The sequence below is a fragment of the Exserohilum turcica genome (genome assembly GCF_000359705.1).
Source record: "Exserohilum turcica Et28A unplaced genomic scaffold SETTUscaffold_5, whole genome shotgun sequence".
NCBI classification, from domain to species: domain Eukaryota; kingdom Fungi; phylum Ascomycota; class Dothideomycetes; order Pleosporales; family Pleosporaceae; genus Exserohilum; species Exserohilum turcicum.
This window is the reverse complement of record NW_007360266.1, coordinates 1535314-1554472: the sequence shown is the minus strand read 5'-3', so window position 1 is coordinate 1554472 and position 19159 is coordinate 1535314. Positions and strand designations below refer to the sequence as shown.

The 19159-nt window shown below is 50.1% G+C and overlaps 3 protein-coding genes and 1 non-coding gene across 4 annotated transcripts; 3 read left to right on the top strand and 1 right to left on the bottom strand.

The window, feature by feature from the left end:
• The first annotated feature begins 59 nt into the window (after window positions 1-59).
• Window positions 60-1855, top strand: SETTUDRAFT_164798 (uncharacterized protein). Its single transcript, XM_008030938.1, has 3 exons — window positions 60-454; window positions 502-826; window positions 875-1855. Exons 1-3 carry the CDS (start codon window positions 416-418, stop codon window positions 1645-1647), a joined length of 1137 nt encoding a protein of 378 aa, XP_008029129.1. The 5' UTR covers window positions 60-415; the 3' UTR covers window positions 1648-1855.
• Window positions 1856-2696: 841 nt separating this feature from the next.
• SETTUDRAFT_t55 lies at window positions 2697-2800 on the top strand. The gene has a single exon. It is a non-coding gene; the product is annotated as a tRNA-Lys (tRNA).
• Window positions 2801-3809: 1009 nt separating this feature from the next.
• SETTUDRAFT_43200 (uncharacterized protein) lies at window positions 3810-5366 on the top strand (the record flags this gene model as incomplete). The annotated part of the gene is made up of 4 exons (XM_008030678.1): window positions 3810-4195; window positions 4248-4580; window positions 4630-5147; window positions 5204-5366. Exons 1-4 carry the CDS (start codon window positions 3959-3961, stop codon window positions 5364-5366), a joined length of 1251 nt encoding a protein of 416 aa, XP_008028869.1. The 5' UTR covers window positions 3810-3958.
• Window positions 5367-6111: 745 nt separating this feature from the next.
• Window positions 6112-14363, bottom strand: SETTUDRAFT_93994 (uncharacterized protein; the record flags this gene model as incomplete). The annotated part of the gene is made up of 8 exons (XM_008030937.1): window positions 6112-9430; window positions 9523-9706; window positions 9761-12648; window positions 12847-12950; window positions 13003-13110; window positions 13168-14067; window positions 14122-14156; window positions 14198-14363. The coding sequence occupies 8 exons, from the start codon at window positions 14361-14363 to the stop codon at window positions 6112-6114; spliced, it is 7704 nt and encodes a 2567-aa protein (XP_008029128.1).
• Window positions 14364-19159: the final 4796 nt, after the last annotated feature.

Below are 19159 nucleotides of genomic sequence, written 5' to 3'. Positions count from 1 at the left end.
CCTCACTTGCGCCGTTCAACACGCACGCCGTCAGCCATCTCCGCCCGTGATTATGCGCCTTGTTATGCAATCAAAAGCCTCACTACATATGCCCGGCTGATCTTAGTGTTGGGGTCGGAGGTACAATGAGCCGAGTCACAAGCTGAGCCCCAGCGGCCGCGTGCGTCATTCTGCACGAGAGGGGGACACCATGGGCCTTAGCTTTCGCGCTCTTCTTTTCCTCTCTATCCCTCAATCTCCGTTTGGTCGCCTGAATGCGCGGTTACTTGTGCTAGAAACAACACGGGAATCTTGCGAGTATTCTCTTTGCGTTGAGCACACGCTGTCTGTATCGCCTTCGGCCTTGTAACATTCCTACGATTCGTATTCCGAAACGTGGCTGTGAGTGTGGAAACACAGCGAGACAGCTGCCAGAATGAACTACGCATCATGGATAGAAGAGAAGAAACTCAAGGTAGCCGCTTCGGAGCTGGAGTTGCGTGGTTAAGCTGACGTGCCTAGCAAACCTTCATCGTCGCTACATTGGCCTCGACCCTTGTCGGCACTTTCTCAGCCTCTCTGGGCCTCTGGGAACGTATTGCGGATAGACGCGCTCAGCGCCGACAGAAACAAACCGATTCCAAGCAGGACGAGGAAATCAAGGGGCTAAAGACGGCGTTTCAAGAGGCGCAGGAAAAGGCAGAAAAGAGACAGCAGGAAATCGATCGGTTACGGAATGGAGGACGGGACGATGTGGGAAATGTTTTTGAGAGGGACATGACGATGGTCCAGAGAATGTATGATCAAGGCTATGGAAGAATGGGCAACCGATTCGCAATAGGTGATCGTATGTGGCCCGTCCAGAATGTTAGAGGTCCGATACTGACGCGAGCAGCAATTATCGAGAATCAACTCCAAGCGCAAATCATCTCCCTCCAGCAGACCGTTATCAGTGTCCTCCAGGACGCTCTCTACAGCGACCGCCAACTCTCCCACTCCGACATATCAAAACTCATCGCCGCCTCCAATCAAGCTCGAGAAGGCTCCCTCGAAGCCCTGCGACAAGCCCAACGGCGCCTGGGAGGCTCCCAAGTTGGCAGTAGGTCTCATCGTTCTCTATCGCCTCCACGCTCGCTCCCGCTCTCACAACGCGCGCCGACGGTTGTACCCGACGGCCCCGAACAGCTCTTTTGCCAATATGCCCTCGATCTCCAACATTCCCAAAGTAAGCCCCTGGCAGCTACCTTTGCGCCAGGAGGCAGATGTGTATGTCCTGTCTGCGGTATTCAAGCCGACGTCACTAGCGAGGACTTTTGGATGATAGGAAAGCGAATACCCATTACAGTCTATGACAAGACCACGGGCTATGAATCAGAAATACTGGAGACCCGTGAGTTCCGCCTTGGACAGCGCTTCGTCGTCAAGTGCCACACCCCAGACGGCGAGTACGCGTGTACCATTTGCAACAAGGGCAGCGAAGTGGATGCCATTTGTCGGACCGTGGAAAGCCTAGTCAAACACGTCGGCACATATCATGATGCGACGGAACTAGAACGCGAACCAGATCTGAAAGAATCAAAAGTGGAAACGAAGCGCTTGAGCCTGCCGGCGCCGCCAGCTTCAGCGCCGCCACGATCGGTGATTAGGGAAGAGGTCGTTTATCGCTGAGAAGCCTAGACGAAACATTGGAGACGTTTGATTGCTGTGAGAGCAGGTTCTACTGGTCTAAGCGAGGCGTTTTGGATGCTGTCTTTATTTACTTTTCGCTAGCATGAGCCTTCGAGGCTGGATGGGGTGCTTTGAATGCCACCATTTCTCGGTTTCTGTAACGCATGATGTGCACACGACTTGACGGCCTATATACCCTAGATACACCAAAAAAATCCTGATCATTGTTCTTTTACTCGGGGCTGCAGTGGTGAAGCATCAGTGCTTGTATCTGGGCACTGTTCAGCATGTGCGGAGGTCTGTGCGTCGGCATACGTAGTGGGGTGAGGCGTCTAAGAACTACACGTTCACACTAAGCATCTTGTTTGATGCTATCATGGCGTCTTGTTCTCGTATATTCTGACTCGCAATATGTGCAAGTTTGACATCCACTACACCTTTCGACGCATTGCTGCGATAGAACTGCCGGCTGCAGCGGGTATGTGCCGGCAGATGCCGGCCAGCGGCTCCCGTTTAGTCCCTCGATTGAGAAGAGCTTGCTTCACTGAGGAGCCTGGTATCAAAGAAAATATTACCAAGATGTATGATATATGTCTGGGACTATGCTCATGAGATGGCCCTGAGCGCCGATATACCCACGTTTGCGGGGAATCGAGCAACAGCCGCTGCATGTCGTTAAGACGGCCCCAAGTCTACTACTAGATTCCAACAAGCACAATACCCACTCTTCGCTTCAATTTCTCTAGAATCACAGGATATAACGCCATTGGGAGAGAGAAAAAGAGACTAACTGCAACTAGGCATGTCTATGCTTGAAACCAGCCGTTACCAGAAATCTGCCGAAGACGGTGTTCGCCGACCCGCCGCCGGCGTGACTCTGGCATGCGAAGAGAAAATTTTTTTCTCTGCCCACCACAGCCATGGTTACGAGTCAAGAATGAAACGATTTTTTTTTGCAATTTTCGAAGCTTACTATCAAAGCAGATATCGCTGTTGTTGCTCGCAATATAATTGTAGAAACAAATTCTTCTTCCATCAAACAACATCAAGCCCGGCTAGCTCAATCGGTAGAGCGTGAGACTCTTAGCTTTCACGTCCTAAATAGACTCGATTGGTTATCTCAAGGTTGTGGGTTCGACCCCCACGTCGGGCTCAATCTTTTTGAGCTTGCAATGCTCTTCTCAGTTTTTGATGTTTTGGTTGTGTGGAGGTGGAGGACTGGATTGCCATAACCACCACGATGATTGGCTGGCTATGTTTTTTTGTGGAATTGAAGGAAGACGTATGAGAGAAGAGGTGTTGGGGATTATGATTATGACAGCAAGTAGAATTGTTTGAATGAAGGAATGCTTGAAACGTATGCCGCTAACGTTGGAAGACGACGTTCATTTTTTTGTTGGCTAAGTAATAAGGGCTTGACTCAAGAGACGCAGATGAAATGACACAGCAACCAACACTATGTAGACAAGAGGTTATAGACATTATTTTCGAATTCTATGTGCAAGGACTCTTGAATTCATTTTTCAGTTTACTATGAGGCAAAAATGAAACAACTGTGTGCATGGGCTCGAGGACTGCAGAGACAAGACGAACAGTTTTGTTCAAAAAGAAATACACCTCTGGATATCTCTATTGCGTTAGCTAGTTAGCAATAATTATTGCCAATTGTAAAGTCTATACAAATGAATAGAAAACAAGACACTCGCACGTGACTGGTACACAGAATATGCAGATAGCTGAGATCGCCACTCGTGCTAGCCGCGCCCAGTCAGCCACTTGGGACCCACCTGCTTACTTACCTACCTGCACCCCTCTTTCTCAAGTGGGATGTTGCCATTTATAAACATCTTCCTTTGCCTTATCTTACAGATATCGCCTCCATCTAATCAATAAATTACAGATCAGGAAAGCTCACAACAACATTCAAGACGTTCTCGGTGTGCCTCACTCTTTGACAACAGCGATTCAGGGTCATCAGCCGCACAAGCCCGCACGCCACCAGCGCATCACGATAGGCTACTTCTGGCGACCATACGCTGTATTTCTCTAGTCATTTCTATCAAAGTTCCGTATCGCGTCTAGTATCGTGGAGAGCTGAGACAACAGACGCGGCTTACACAGCAAAGACCCCTGTCAGAGCGGGCCAGACGCCTACTTCCCGCGGGGGCGACACAGAACGAACCGTGAAATGAATCGCAGTCTGCCACCAATATGGAAAGATGTGCCTCGGTGTCCGAGGGCGAAGATATAAAAGACGCGATAGGGAGCTGAATGGAAGGTTTGCTCGATTTTGAACTTTGACTCAATCATCATGGCTTCATCACCAAGCCGTATAGCCGAGCTGGCCGCTGCCATCACACATCACACTGCGCGAGTGGATGGATTTCTGTCCGAGAAGAACCTGCCACAGCCGTCTTTTGATATTGACTGCCCGGTCGATCTTGGACTACCTGCCGACATCGAGGAGTCGCGTATTGCCGTTCTTCGAGCAACTCAGGAGCTGAACGATCTTCTCAAAGGTCCAAAGGGACTCCTCTTCAACCATCAGGTTTGAATCCCATCTGTCCACGTAAAGCAGAATTGCACTTATAAATTTTTAGTCTAATTTATTGGTCCATCTCAAACTCATCGCTCGTCATGATATCGCGAAAAAGGTGCCGGTGAATGGCGAATCAACATTCAAAGAGGTTGCAGCAAGCATAGGTCTGGACGAGGGAGCTGTCACACGTATCCTTCGCATGGGCATTGCGCATCGCATATTTCAAGAGCCTCGCCCTGGCGTGATGGCGCACTCTGCAGCTTCGAGACAGCTTGCAGATGATCACGGTGCGTTAGACTGGGCTAGAACAAATGTTGAAGAGATGTGGCCTGCGGCTGAAAAGCTTGTGGAGGCATTGGAGAAGTGGCCCGAGGCCACTGAACCCAATCACACCGTAAATACCCATCCCAAGCAATTGAGGCAGGAAACTAAACCGTTGCTAGGGATTCTCGCTGTCACACGGAACCGATTTGCCTTTCTATGCAGTGCTAGACAGCGATCCGGCACGAGCTCGTCGTTTTGGCGATGCGATGAGCTTCCTCGCCACGGGCGACGGGTTTTCGTTGCGCCACTTGACAGATGGATATCCGTGGCAGTCTGTGGCTTCAGGTACCGTTATAGACATGGGCGGCTCTCACGGCGACGCAGCCTTTGCTCTCGCTCGCAAACACCCCGACCTCCATCTCATAGTGCAAGAGCTCCCAGCAGTTGTTGCGAATTCCAAAGAACAGGATGGCCTCAACGTTAAGTTTATGGCCCACAATTTCTTTGATGAGCAACCTGTCAAAGGCGCCGACGTTCACTATTACCGCCGGGTCTTACACAATTGGTCTGACAAGTATTGCTTCAAAGCGCTCAGGGCACTGATACCGGCTTTGAAGAAGGGCTCACGGCTATTGATCGTGGACACGATTATGCCGCCTCCATGTGTACTTCCCAATGACATTGACCGAAAAATTAGGTAAGCTTGCAACTGATCCATCTGTTTCGCTGCGACGATACTAATTAGCCATCTAGGAGTGTCGATCTGGTCATGCTGGAAATTGGCAATGCCAAGGAACGCACTCTAGATGAGTGGAAGATTTTGCTTCAAGAAGCGGATGGGAGATTCAAGTTCCGCGAAGTCTATCAGCCTCAAGGATCTAAACTGGCAATTATCGAAGCTGTCTGGGAAGAATAGTGTTCGATTGGACTGGATGGGATACTCGTGGTTTGCTCCAGCTTTCGCCCGAGTTTAATCTGGATGCTCGTTCTGATTGTGTGTACTCAAGACTTGAAGAATAGATATACTCATTCTATACGTTGTCAAACACAGCTCTTTTGCATACGGTAGCTGTGACTCCTGAAGCGTAGAGTAAGTGCGAGTTTAGGCGAGTAAGACACGTGCGGTTCGAATCTTGGCTGAAAAGTGAGGGGCTGCTATTGAATAGCATTGTTAATTCCTACTTGAATTGAGATTCAATGACCATTGCAGCAGTATCGTTGCCGTCGCGGTAGAGTATGATGACGGCCCGAGCGCTGCCAATGCGACCTGACTTCTGCCCATCGACAGGCATCTCTTCCATACTCACATCACAGCTCCCATTGACCCCATCCAACCGCAGCGATTTGGCTCATAATATGCCGAACAAACTTGAAAATCAACTGTTTCTTCAAAACCACAGCAATCTCCAGCCAAAGCTAGTTTACGAAACAAGAGAATAAATATATTCGGGTCCAAGAGGGATGATTTTGTTTGCGGATCGAACGCTAAATCAATTCTCAAATGTTTTTCCTCTCTGATGTAAACGCGCTCGCTACGAGCGAGCAGATTGGAAAACCCGCGGTCAAGAGATCCAGGGCCGCAATCCCTTTTTTCCAGCAACCGCTTACGGCTAGGACAAGGTATCAAACAAAAGTACCTCGACTCTTGAGCCTTTACTACATTACTTGGCTGCAATAACCTGTTCCGCCACATGCCGACACAAATCAACTGTCGGCTGCTTCTTCAAAATCACAAAGACAGGAACCTCCACTCCAAACTGCTTGAGGAACCAATACCGCAGCTCGACCGCGATGAGCGAGTCGACACCAAGCACATACGCCGGCTTGCCGACATCGAGCGTCTCTGCCGGCACCGATAGCGACTTGCTCAACTTTCCAAGCAACGCCAGCGTGACAATTTGACCGGCTTCTTCAGCATCAGCCGCCGCCCTGATGAGTGCGAGGTAGTCAACCGCCGTCGCCTCACCGTCGCTGCCACCCCCGGTGCCGTTGACCAGCTCGACCTGACCCAAACGAAGGAGGTTCTTGAAAAGCGGCTTACCCACCCAGTGTAACACACCATCCTGGAACATGCGATACAGCTTCGAAGGCTTATCATGGATGTTCACCACCTGCGCCGCACCGCCCGCGCAGTCATAGGCTGGATCACACAACACGTCCAGAATGGCCATTAGCTGCTTCTGCGTTAATCCACCAAGTCCAGCGCGCAAACTCTTCGTCACGTCTTCAAAGTTGTCACTCGCCCAACCGGCCTCCAGGACCAATCCGAGATCAAATGAGACGCCCTTGAGCCCACTGGCGGCGCGGTGCCGGGCGAGCGCATCTTCGAAAGTATTGCCGGCTGCATAGTTGGCTTGGGCGGGGTTACCGATGATGCCACTCATGGACGATAGGAAGACCATAAAGTCCATGTCCTTCGGCAGGAGCTCGTGCAGATTCCAGGAGCCTTGGTACTTGGGCGCTAGCGCATGGTGGAACTGCGAGACGGTCATGTTGGACAGCATGTTGTCCGACAGCACCATCGCCGCCTGGATGCAGCCTTTGATTGGCGGTAATGTCTTGCTAGCCTCTTCCAGAGTGGCCTCGAGGACAGCGCGGTTGGAGATGTCTGACGCCGGCGCGTGGATCACGACACCTTGAGCCTCCATCTCTTTGATGAAGGCAATCACGTCGGCGCGCCCGGCTACGCCTCGCGACGAGGTGACGAGGAAATGCCGCGCGCCACGGGATGCCATCCAGCGCATAATCTCACGCCCCAAACCTCCTAGTCCACCGCTAATAACATAGGTAGCCTGTGCCTTGAACTCATAGGCCGGCGTCTGTGCGGGCTGATACTCCACCACATCACCCGACGTCTGGAAGTCAATGACTGCCTTTCCAGCAATCTTACCGCCCTGTAAAGCGCGCATGGCATCCTCAATTTTACTCGGAGCAAACGCATGTAGCGGCTTGGGGTTATGCAGGCTAGGATTGGCTGCAAACAGGCTGAACACGTCGTTGAGCACCAGTTGCATCAGCGGTTTATTTTCAGCGTACATTCCCGCGACATCAACAGCTGCAAAGGTTACGTTGCGTAGGAAGTGGCCCATCTCCAGCGTGTTGTTGGCAAGAATGTCAGCTTTGCCAATGTCGATGAAGCGGCCAAAGGGTGCAGTGCAGCGCCATGAATGTTGTAGGAGTTCGCCGCCGAGGGAGTTGAGGACGACGTCGACGCCGCGGTTGGCTGTGGCATGGAAAACATCGCCAACAAAGCTGGAATCTCTGCTGTTGAAGATGTGGTCGTCCGCGAGACCGTAGAGCTCCTTCACCAACTCGCGCTTCCATTCGCTCCCTACAGTGACGAAGACCTCTGCCTCGCGCAGCTGTGCAAGCTGAATGGCAGCTTGTCCCACTGCACCAGCTCCTGCATGGATCAAAACACTTTCGCCCTTGCGGAGCCGGCCCACATAATCAAACGCATATACAACAGTAGCCCAAACGGCAGGAATAGCAGCTGCGTCAAGGAAGGAGATGTCCTCGCGCGGGATCTTGCGTGTTGACGCCTCGTCGCAGCGCACATAGGTGCCGCAGCAGCCACCCGTTGAGAAGATAAAGTACATGACGCGGTCGCCGGGTTGCAAGAATTTGCAGTCGGGCCCGACACGAGTGACGGTGCCGGAGCCTTCAAGGCCTAGTCCGTCACCGGGAATTTGGCCTAGGGAGATCATTACGTCACGGAAGTTGAGGGAGGCGGCTGCTACTTCGATCTCGACTTCGCCAGATTGCAGTTCTGGTTTGGGCGTGGGGATTTCGGTATAGTATAGGGTGTCGAGCAAGCCGGGTTGTTGGATGGTCAGGTTTATCCGTGGTTTGGGAGCAGCCTGGCCCAGTGTGAAAGTGACTTTGTCTGGGAGTTTTGATCGCGCGGCGAGGGTCTGGTTGACGCTCTTTTGCGGCACGATACGCGGAATGTGGATGAGACCGTTGTGCACTGCATACTCGGACTCTGCATCTGCACTCTTGCCTCCTACCTTGTTGAAATGCTCGAGAAGACGGAGCACATGGCTTGCACCCTCAGCCGGGTTGTTGGTCTCCAGACTCAGGGTAACGAAAGCCTGGTCACCTCGCTCAGAGCAGATACTTCTCGAGAAACCAACTGCCATCTCGGCGGCAGGGTTGCTGGCGCTGGGACTTCCGCCGTGCGTGACCCAGAGAACCCTCTTAGCGTCCAAGCTGATCTTTTTGAGGGCTTCGAATTGCGGGTCTGCAATGGTACCGAAGAGGGAGGCGTCGAGTTCGAGTAAGCTGATGACATTGGTGCTGCTCAGCTCCAACCCAGCAGCAACCAGACCGTCGAGGGTGTACGTCTTGGTCTCGCCGATCCATGGCACAGCAGAGAGCTTCGCCTTCAGCGCATCGGCATGTGCAGCCTGTGCGGGATCCGCGATGATAACCCAGCTCTCCCTCGCATCTTTGGACTCAATCTCCTCTGGTCTCGTTGCGACGAGCGTTGAGACACGGTGGCGGGGTTTGTACTCGTTATCCCTGAATATCATATCCACACCCGAGAAGCCCGCCGTCTTCAAGGCAGCGTCCCATCCATCTTCAGTGAGAATAGGTCCTAGCGCCTCGTCCTCCCCAGGAACAGCATCAACATCCTCGCCTTCCCACCAATGCCCCTCGCGCATCCACCACCCTGGCAACAAACCAAAGATGATGCCGTCGCGGATGTTGTCAACAGTGGTCTCCATCATGATGAGCTTGCCACCAGGGCGCAGGAGAGCGTACAGGTCGCGGAGGCACTTCATGAGATCCGATGTGGTGTGAATTACATTACAGGCCAAGATCACGTCGTAACTGCCGAGCTCAAAGCCTTGGAGGGAGGGGCATACTTCAAGGTCGAGTTTGGCGAAGCGCATGTGTTTCTCAGCGAAGGTGAATTTCTCGCGCGCTTTTTCGAAGAAGCCAACTGACACGTCAGTGTAGGCATATTCGCCGAAACTGGGAAAAAGTCTGTTAGCCGGCAGTCCTTGAGCCTGACTGATTCCCAAGAGGAGGGATAAAACAGGAGGGACCTGCTCGAATCAACGTACCGGACTAATTGATCACCCTCAAGACCTTCACTGTCAACCAAGAACGGAAGCACCTTGCTTGTGGCACTGCCCGTTCCTGCGCCAACCTCGCAAACTCTCAACTGAGGATTCCCATGTGCTAGGATGTTCATATATGCGCCTGCCTTGCGGTAATGACGCGAGTAGAAGTCGCAGTGGTAGAAATCTACACCATGTCAGTCTTCTCGTTCTCTAACCTGGCATGAGTTGTTGGACTTACCGTTAGCAAGATTGCCCTCAAAGATAATCTGCAACGCATTATCTGTACCCGTCAAGATTCCATAAAGATGCTGGCCGGCTTTCTTCACAAGCTTCTGCGTCGGCTCTCCGTCCGCCTCGCGCAAGACATCTTCAATGTTCAAATGGCCAAGTCCCCGCGACGCCAACGTGTATTTCTCTCTGTTTGCGCGGACCTTGCGCAAGAAATCCACGTATTTGGTCAAATGATTGTCGAACGTCACCGGCTCACCGTTCTCAATCTTATCCAGGGCTTGCTCAATGAAATACAGTGCGATAGCATCCGCGCGGTCGACAGCCTCGGCGTCCTTTGGGTCCGGCGAGAATTGCGGGTCGCGCGCATAGAGCGCTTTTAGATAGGTCTCTGTCTCGGCTGGTCCTAGCAGCGAGAGGTCCGGCTTGAAGTCAATGCCATACGAGAAGCGGCTGGCACCGTCGTCGTCGCGCGCGCTGCTACCGGCACCGGCGATGACAGTTCCACGCTCACCCTTGGCTACAATCACAGGCTCACCTGTCTCGGCAAGCAAGGTGCTAGCATCCCACTCAAACTCCCTAAACGTGCGCGCCACCTCCCTTGTGGCGACATGCAGCAGCGGGTTACCAGACTGAGTGAATAGCTTGTGTGAGACCCATAGCTCCTTAAGGTTGCTGAACATCAGTGTTGGTATAGCCTCCCACCCTCCCATGCTCAGCGAGACAAATCCCACGTGGAAAACTGAGTCGAATGTCGTAGGGTGAATCACACACGGGTCTTCTGCGGCGTAGGGCATCTTCTTAGCATAGTCTCGCAGCGCAAGAGTACCAGAAGCACACCCGTTGCGAGAGTACTTGATGTCCTGCAAGCCTTGGAAATACGGCCCGTAGTCAAATCCTGACTTCTTACTCAAGTTCTCATACAGCTGTGAGCTCTGCACACTCAACGTGCACTGTCCTGCAGCATTGGCGTGCTCCTCCCTCACAGCGTTCACCCACCTGGCTTTGCGCGCAAGTGTCTGGGGCGAGTCGTCGCCATCCTCCAGCTCGACACGAATGCTTCCAAACGCACACTCAATCCACTCGTCGCCACCGAGCGTAAATACTCGCCAGTCATAAACGCCCTGCGCAGCGTCTTTGGCTGTGTGCCGGCGCGGCTGGAGATAGATTTTTGCCTCTGTGCCTTTTTCCGTCTCGTTCACAGGAATCGAGCGCATAAACCGTACATTTTCGAGTTTATACCCACTGATCGCTGCGTTGGGCGGGATCAGCTGCCGTGTGGCTTCGATGGCCATCACCAGCATACCTGTGCCGGGGTAGAGCGGTGAGCCTTCAAGAGCATGGTCAAGAATCCAAGGTGCTTCAGCGAGGCGGATTTTGTGGTGCCAGGTTGGTTGCGCAGTGTTGAAGTCGTTCTCGCGTAAGCCGAGGAGGGCGTGACGCCGAAAGGGCCGCTTGGAGTAGAGGGCACTGAGACGTGGCTCGTCCCAGTAGAGCTTGGCCCGGGAGAAGGAATAGGACGGGAGATCTGTCAAGCGTTTCGGCTGGGCTTTGGGCTTGAGAGTCGCTTGGTTGGGTATGTTGAGGTCGATAGGGAGGCCGCCGCTCCAGAGGCTACCGATGGTTTCGAGCAGTGAGCGTATGTCGTGCTGACGAGGATTCAGCACAGCAGCGTATGACCATTTATCCTCGCCCTCCCCAAGGTGCGTGAGGATGTCTTTGACGGGCCGTCGAAGAGCAGACTGCGGGCCTATCTCGATGAGGAACTTGGTGGCTTGCTTCCGCTCACTGACTAGCGCTGTTACGGCGTCGGTGAAGAGGACTGGGGACAACAGGTTCTTTACCCAGTAGCTCGGCCTTGCAAGACTCCCTAGTGTAATGAAGCCGCCCTCTGTTGAGGAGAAGAATGCAACAGTGCTTGGCTCCTTGCTGTCTCTCACCGGCGCGCATATTCCAGTCAGCAGACCCTCATATTCAACGGCACCATCCCGCAGCGCCTCGGAGTGATACCCAATTTTCACAGGCAGTTTCCGTGCAAAGACCTCTTCGGCATCCAACTTCTCAAATAAGCATGCAATCGCCGCTGTCGGACCTGACAACGTGACGTTGATGGGGCTGTTTTCACAAGCGACCGTCACTGTCGGCTCAGCCTTCAGATACGCCTGGACAGCCTCCTTGCCCAAACCCACCGACATCATCGTTGTCGCTTCTCTCGCTGGGTCGGAAACCAGCTTGTCGGCCACAACACCGCGGAAATACGCTACCTTCCACGCACTCTCGCGATCGAGCCCACCCGCACAGTACGCGGCCGCGACCTCGCCCGACGAATGCCCAACCACGGAGCGGGGAGCAATATCCCAAGTGCGCAGCAGATCGACGAGAGCGATTTGGATAGCGGTGCAGAGGGGCTGTGATAGCGCTGGCTTGTCCACTTTGCTGGCGTCCTTGTTCTTCTCAAGCTCTTCTAGCACAGACCAGGTGCTGCCGAGGGTGGTGAGATAGGCATCACAGTCGAGGAGACTTTGGCGGAAGATAGGGTAGTGCAGGAGGCCAGTGGCCATGCGGGCATATTGGGCGCCCTGCCCTGTAAAGACGAAAGAGAGGTCGGGGACCGACGAGGTGCTGCTGAAGGTGCTGGGTGAGACGAGGGTCGTAAGATCATCCGCGAGGGACGAGACGACGGCAAAAGAACGGAATTTGAGCAAGGATCTATGTGAGGAGAGGGTGTATGTTAGGTCTGAGAGGAAGTTTGCCGTGTCGCGGGCCTTGTGTGAAGAGAAGAAAGTTTGGAGCGCTTCTGCCTGCCGCTTCGTGCCGTCGCTGTCTGCGGCTGAGAAGGGGATGATGGCGTAGGGGGTTGCGGATGGAAGAGCACCGTTGCCATTGGTGTGACCGTTGCTATTCCCGTTGGTATGACTGTTGGAATGACCATTAGAATGACCATTAGAATGACCATTGGTGTGTCCGTTGGTATGACTATTGGAGTTTCCATTGGCGTGGCCGTTGGAATTTCCGTTGGTGTTTCCATTAGTATATGTGGACTCACCAACGGATTGATGCAAGCCCTTCAATCCATGGCTGCGTAGGTAGTTGTACGCATCGTCGAGGATCACATGGGCGTTACTACCTCCATATCCAAAGGAGCTGACAGATGCTCTGCGAATATCTCCTGTCGGCCATGGGATCGCTTCCTTGGGAAACTATTTCAAATCAGTAAGAAAATCTCTTTGAGTTGACAGCAGAAACTCTTACCGCAAGCTGGAAACCCTCTACATCAATAGCAGGATTTGCCTTCTCGAACATGGCAATCGGTGGAATCACCGCGTTCTCTAGCGCCAGAACAGCTTTGATGACACCAGCCTAAAGCAAGCACGTTAGAGACATGTGTGTGCACACCAGTCCAGCAGCCAAACTCACCATGCCAGAAGCACCTTCCAAGTGACCTATGTTCGCCTTTACCGAACCCACATAAAGCGGCCTGTCAGGCTTGCGGCCCTCGCGGAAAGCTTGCCCTATAGCAGCCGCTTCAATTGGGTCACCGACTGGTGTTCCAGTGCCGTGAGCCTCAACATAATCCGTATCGGCCACATCAAGCCCCGCAACGCGATATGTATCACGCAGCAAATCAAACTGTGCCTGCTGGCTCGGTTGTGTGATACTCGGTGTTCTACCATCCTGGTTTGCACCTGTTGCTCGGATAACTGCCCTCACAACGTCCCCATCCTTCAGTGCAGCATCCAGTGGCTTCAGCAACACGAATCCAAAACCCTCTCCCCTTGCATACCCATTCGCCTTCGCATCGAAGCTGTAGCTCTTACCATCAACACTTAAAAACCCGCCATTGCTAAGTGCGAGCGCCTGGCTCTCAGGCGTGATAAATGTATTCGCGCCGCAGACAAGCGACATGGCGCTCTCGCCTGTAAGAATGCTCTGGGCACCAAGGTGTAGCGCGTACAAGCCTGATGAGCAGGCTGTATCGACGGTCAGCGAAGGGCCGGCGAGGTCGAAAAAGTGACTGATGCGGTTGCTCAGCATCGACGAGCCATTGGCTGTGGCATGGTAGCGGGACTGAGCAGAGAAGTCACGGCCGGTGATTGTTTCACCGTCGCGCGAAAACGAGGCACAGTAGACAGATGTGCGGGAGCGAGGCAGCGTTTCCACTGGAATGCCTGCGTTTTCAAATGTGCGGTAGGCACCCTCGAGGAGGCCGCGCTGTTGCGGATCGAGAACCGATGCCTCTGCGTATGACATGTTGAAGAAGGGGGCGTCGAAACTGCGTGGGTCTTCTTCCATGAAATGGGCATGGCGTATGCGTAGCTGCTCAAATCAGCTTGGATGTTTTGAAGACTGAGAATCATTGTTCCGACTTACGCTGTCTAGTCGGTTTGGGTCGGGGTGATAGAAAGCTATTGGTTAACGTTAGCATTTGGTTCTTCTATTTCTGTACACAGGGACTCCGTGCCATCTATGTTGAACCGGTCGGCGGGTATCTCTTTAGATACATTCCTCCCGCTCATTACTAGTTCCCAGAAGGCTTGTGACGATACTGCGTCACCTGGGAACTTCATGTTCATGCCAATGATGGCTATGGGCATCGTCTTGTCGGTAGCCATGGCTGTGGTGTATGGTATGCCGGTTCAAGCTTTAGAGACACAAATTTGCCAACGCTCTGAAACAGTCCCGCTGTGTGCAGATGCTTCTTATTTTCAGAAGGTTGTAGAGGAGTTTTTGGCACAATAGCAGGCACAGTGAAACGTTGGGTATTCAGTGTTTACAATATTCATTCACCCCAAGACGTTGACGAGGCTTTGCTAAATACATTAGGAAACTTGCCGAATGCCAAGTCCCCACCATCATAGCCAACGTATTCCTTCCCTATCTAGAAGGTCTATTGAGTTGCTTGAGTAGTTCGGTGTTAGACAGAAACGTGATAGCTCGTCTTTTGACATGCGGAGATGACTAGTGAGCATGAATCATTAGCTTGATCATTAGTTTGCATTGATATCACAAGGGCTGCATGTGTACGCATGTCATAACCCCAACGCTTGCATTTTGCCGATGCAAGGGATCCACCCTGTTCGGTATTATGGAGTATCCGCGTCCGCTGTAGTAGAATTAAGCAAGATCGAGACTTAGGTGGTAGTGCTTGTTTCGCGCGATCCGTAGTAGGCCCGATTGCGTGAGACACACGTAATAAGTTCGGGATATTTTTGTTATAGCTAGGGCATTGGGTTACTCGCTCCACACGCCAACCGGAGGTTGGCGCTAGCCAGCTCAACGCAAATAACCGGCTCAACGTAAATTTTTGCTATAAGCCTATCTAAACCAGCTAATATCTTAGTAATGATATAAAAATATTATAAATCAAAATAGTGAAGTTATAAAGACAGTATTGGTTACTTATATAGTAAAAATTTATAGTATTTTATTTTATTATAAAGTAGCTACTTACTTAATAAGTATTGTAGAGGTGTAGTGTGGAACTGCGATGTCTTCTTAGTAGATAGAACAGAATAGTAGGCTCTTCCCCTTTTGCCTTAGGTCATAGAGAAAGGGAGAGAGAGTAAATTATAAAGAATTGTGTCTTTAAATAAGAGATTTTTCTAAAAGATATTATTTTTTCCTTTTTCTTATAGACCTAGCTACTAATTGATCTACTCTTAAGAGAGTAAGTAGTGCGTAGATAGCACAAGGGTCATTGTGACCCTGTGCCTTGGCATAGTATACAGTAAGCCTTCCATAGAGTAGCTTTACTAGCCTTTTTAGCTTTATTTTTAACTTACTAGTTAATAATAGTATAAGCTTTTACTACTATTAAAACTCTAATTTATAATACTTGATAATAAGTACAACTTTATTACTTTTAGTATACTATTATAACTATAGTTATATATCAAAGCTTATATTCTACAATTATATAAGTATTAATAATAGGCATAATTACTTCAAAAACTTAGTTTACTTAATCTTAATTAAAATCTAAATTATTATTCATATTTACTTAAAAGTTATAATATAGCTAACGTATTCCATCACCGAGCGGGCCACATCACCGAGTGTGCCACTTTTTCTTGGCATCACGAACTTCATGTACGAAAACTTAGATTACTCTACACTAGCTATAGATGCTTCGTACAACTTACTTGTATCTAAAAGAGAATCTTCTTCTACATCTTTCTAGCACGTACGAGAGTTATAGCCTGTCCTCCCACAGGTTCTACAGTGCCGTTGACCTAGTAGGGCCCTTTCTTGACTACCCTCACCACGTGCCTTCTTTGATGTCGTACGACCAGCAGAACTACTTTCAGCTACCTGCGATGCCCCTGCACCAAAGTCTAGTGTCCCACCTGTCTGAATTCGCTTTCTTTTGCGCCCTCGGCGCTTTGTTACTGCTGCTAATTGCTCTTCAAGCTCTCTTACGCGGGCCTTTATAAGCACATTCTTATGTAGCATCTCCTCAGCCCCTTTAATAAGCTTTAAAAAGCCTTCTTGTGCAGTAGTTAGCGATCGTACGAAAGACTCTCTTACAAGCTTTGATTGTAACCCAAATTCATGCGAATTACTTAGTGTTCTTGACGTCTAGGGTATTTCTAGCTAAGCTTCTTGTGGTGGAGTATAAAGGCGTACGTTAAGGCGATTAATAACTCTCTGCGCGTCGATAGGGACTAGCCCTGCTGCCTCAAAGGCCTTCTTGTAGTTATCGGACGTAAACACGTTTAAAAAACGCGTCTTGAAAGGCTGGAAGGAAGCGCTCCTTATTAATATGCTAGACATGGTGGCGTGCTAAGTCTCGTACGCGTTGAGAGTACTTCTGCTTAAGAGGCGAAAAGCAGACAACGTTAAGTGGCTGAAGTATGTGCGATGAATGAGCAGGCATATAGAGGGTAAGGATCTTTCGTACGAGGCAGTAATCCTTAAATTCTTGGTTAAGGTGGCTCTTATGGCCGTTAAGGATGAGTAGCCTGTAAAACCCCACCTGACGCGTCTTTGTATGCTCGTCAAAGTGCTTTAACCACGCGAGACTAAGCTCATTGTTCGTCCAGCCGTTCTCTGATACTGAAAGCTTCTAGTCGTACGGTATATCCGCTTCTTCGTACCATGCAGAGATGTGGACGCGTCCCTTGTAGATAATGAATGGCGGGGTAGCGTATCCCGCAGCGCAGATGCTCTGGATGACTGTAACCCACTCGCGATTGCCTGGCTGCGTGAGAGTAGGCCTCGTACGACGCTCTGCGCCTGTGACTACCTTCATTGAGCCAATTACGCCCATCTGAAAGCCAGTTTCATCAAAGTTATGGATGTCGTCTGAATGAACTCCATACTTCTCAACCGTCTCTCGTACGAGCTTGAACCACGCGTTGATAATCTCTAGATCCTCTTGTTAAGTTCTCTAACGATCCTTTGCTTAACTAAAGGCTGTTCTAAGCTCGTCTATACGAGTAACGAACCGCTCTACCCAGCATTTGCCTAAAGGCTCGCTATCTCGTTCGCGTAGTAGTTTCTCCGCCATATCTGCTACTTCACATAGACGGGGGGCAAATCCTCGCGAGTCTAGGTTAAGAATATATCGTACGATAGTTTGCTCTTCAGACTTAGTTAGCTTCTAGCAATTTGGCTGTGTTGTAGGTTAAAAGGTGATTCCTTAAAGCCGCCGAGAGATCTGCTGATGATGGACGTTGTAGGCTGCTGCAGCGCGTCGAATGCTCTTAAACTGGCCTGTACGATAGGCCTGAACAGCTAGAGTAAGCCTACCTTCTTGCTGAGTTAATATCGCGTTCTGTTGTTGGGGCATTATCTTTCGTACGTGAAGTTCGTGATGCCAAGAAAAAGTGGCACACTCGGTGATGTGGCCCGCTCGGTGATGGAATACGTTAATAAAGCTTTTACTTAAATTAGTAAGTTAAAATAAGTATTAGTGACAATAATTGATTATTATTAAAGTAAAGTAAAAAAGTAAAAAGTGTAAGAGGCTACGCCTACGTATGTACAGCTTAGCTTCTAAGCGAGTATATCTATACGACTACCTGGACTTCAAGAAGCTTGAAGTCTTGTTACTGCCTTTTTGGCTATGGATGGCGTATGTAGTCGTACGCTCGGCCCGTTGGGCCCGCCCATTACAAAAAGATACTTTAATTATAGCTTCTATAATACTATTTTTATTTTATGTAAAAAAATTCTAGCTTACTTTTATATATATTTAATAATACTATATTAAAAAGTAAACACTTATTGTGCCGAGGCACAGGGTCACTATGACCTTTGTGCTATTGTAGAGGTGTGGTGTGGAACTGCGATGTCTTCTCAGTAGGTGGAACAGAACGGTGGGCTCTTCCCCTTTGCCTTAAATGCTAGAAGAGGGGAGAGAGAGTAAATTATAAAAAGTTATATTTTTAAGTAAGAGATTTTTCTAAGAGATATTATTAATTTCTTTTTTCTATAGTTAGACTTAGCTACTAATTTATCTTCTCTTAAGAGAGTAAGTAGTGCGTAGATAGTGTGCCAAGGCATAGGGTCACTATGACCCTTATGCTATCTACGCACTACTCACTCTCTTAAGAGTAGATAAATTAGTAGCTAAGTCTAACTATAGAAAAAAGAAATTAATAATATCTCTTAGAAAAATCTCTTACTTAAAAATATAACTTTTTATAATTTACTCTCTCTCCCCTCTTCTAGCATTTAAGGCAAAGGGGAAGAGCCCACCGTTCTGTTCCACCTACTGAGAAGACATCGCAGTTCCACACCACACCACTACATCATATACTTTTAATAGTAACGTCAAAGTATAGCGAGTGGCCGAGAATAGCGAGTGACCGAAAATGCCAAGCCCCCATCAACTTTCACTACTACTCGCGATGTCTCAACAAATTCATTCAAAAAAGTCTTCAAAAGAGTCTCAAGTACAGCTTGCAATTCAGGCTATTAAATGCAACGCGACAATTAACATTCCACGCGCTGCAGCTCTCTACAACGTGCCTAAACGTACCCTAAGACGAAGACTCGCAGGAAAGCCTTCTCAACAAGATTGTTCGCCCAACTCAATGAAACTACTTATAACAGAAGAGGAGGTGATTGTCAAGAATATTCTTAATCTTGATGCAAGAGGATTTCCGCTGCGCCTTTCTGCTGTCAAAGATCTAGCTGATTCTTTGCTGGCTGCCCGCCACCGCGACCCTGTTGGCCCTAACTGGCCTAAAGCATTCATAAAGCGTCGCCTAGAGCTTAAGATGAAGTTTAATCGAAAGTACGACTACAAGAGAGCCCTCTGTGAAGATCCTAAGCTTATGCAGGGCTAGTTCCGCCTTGTACAGAATACTAAAGCCAAGTATGGGATCCAGGATGACGACATGTACAATTTTGACGAGACGGGCTTTATGATGGGCATGCACAACTCGTTAGCAGTAGTCAC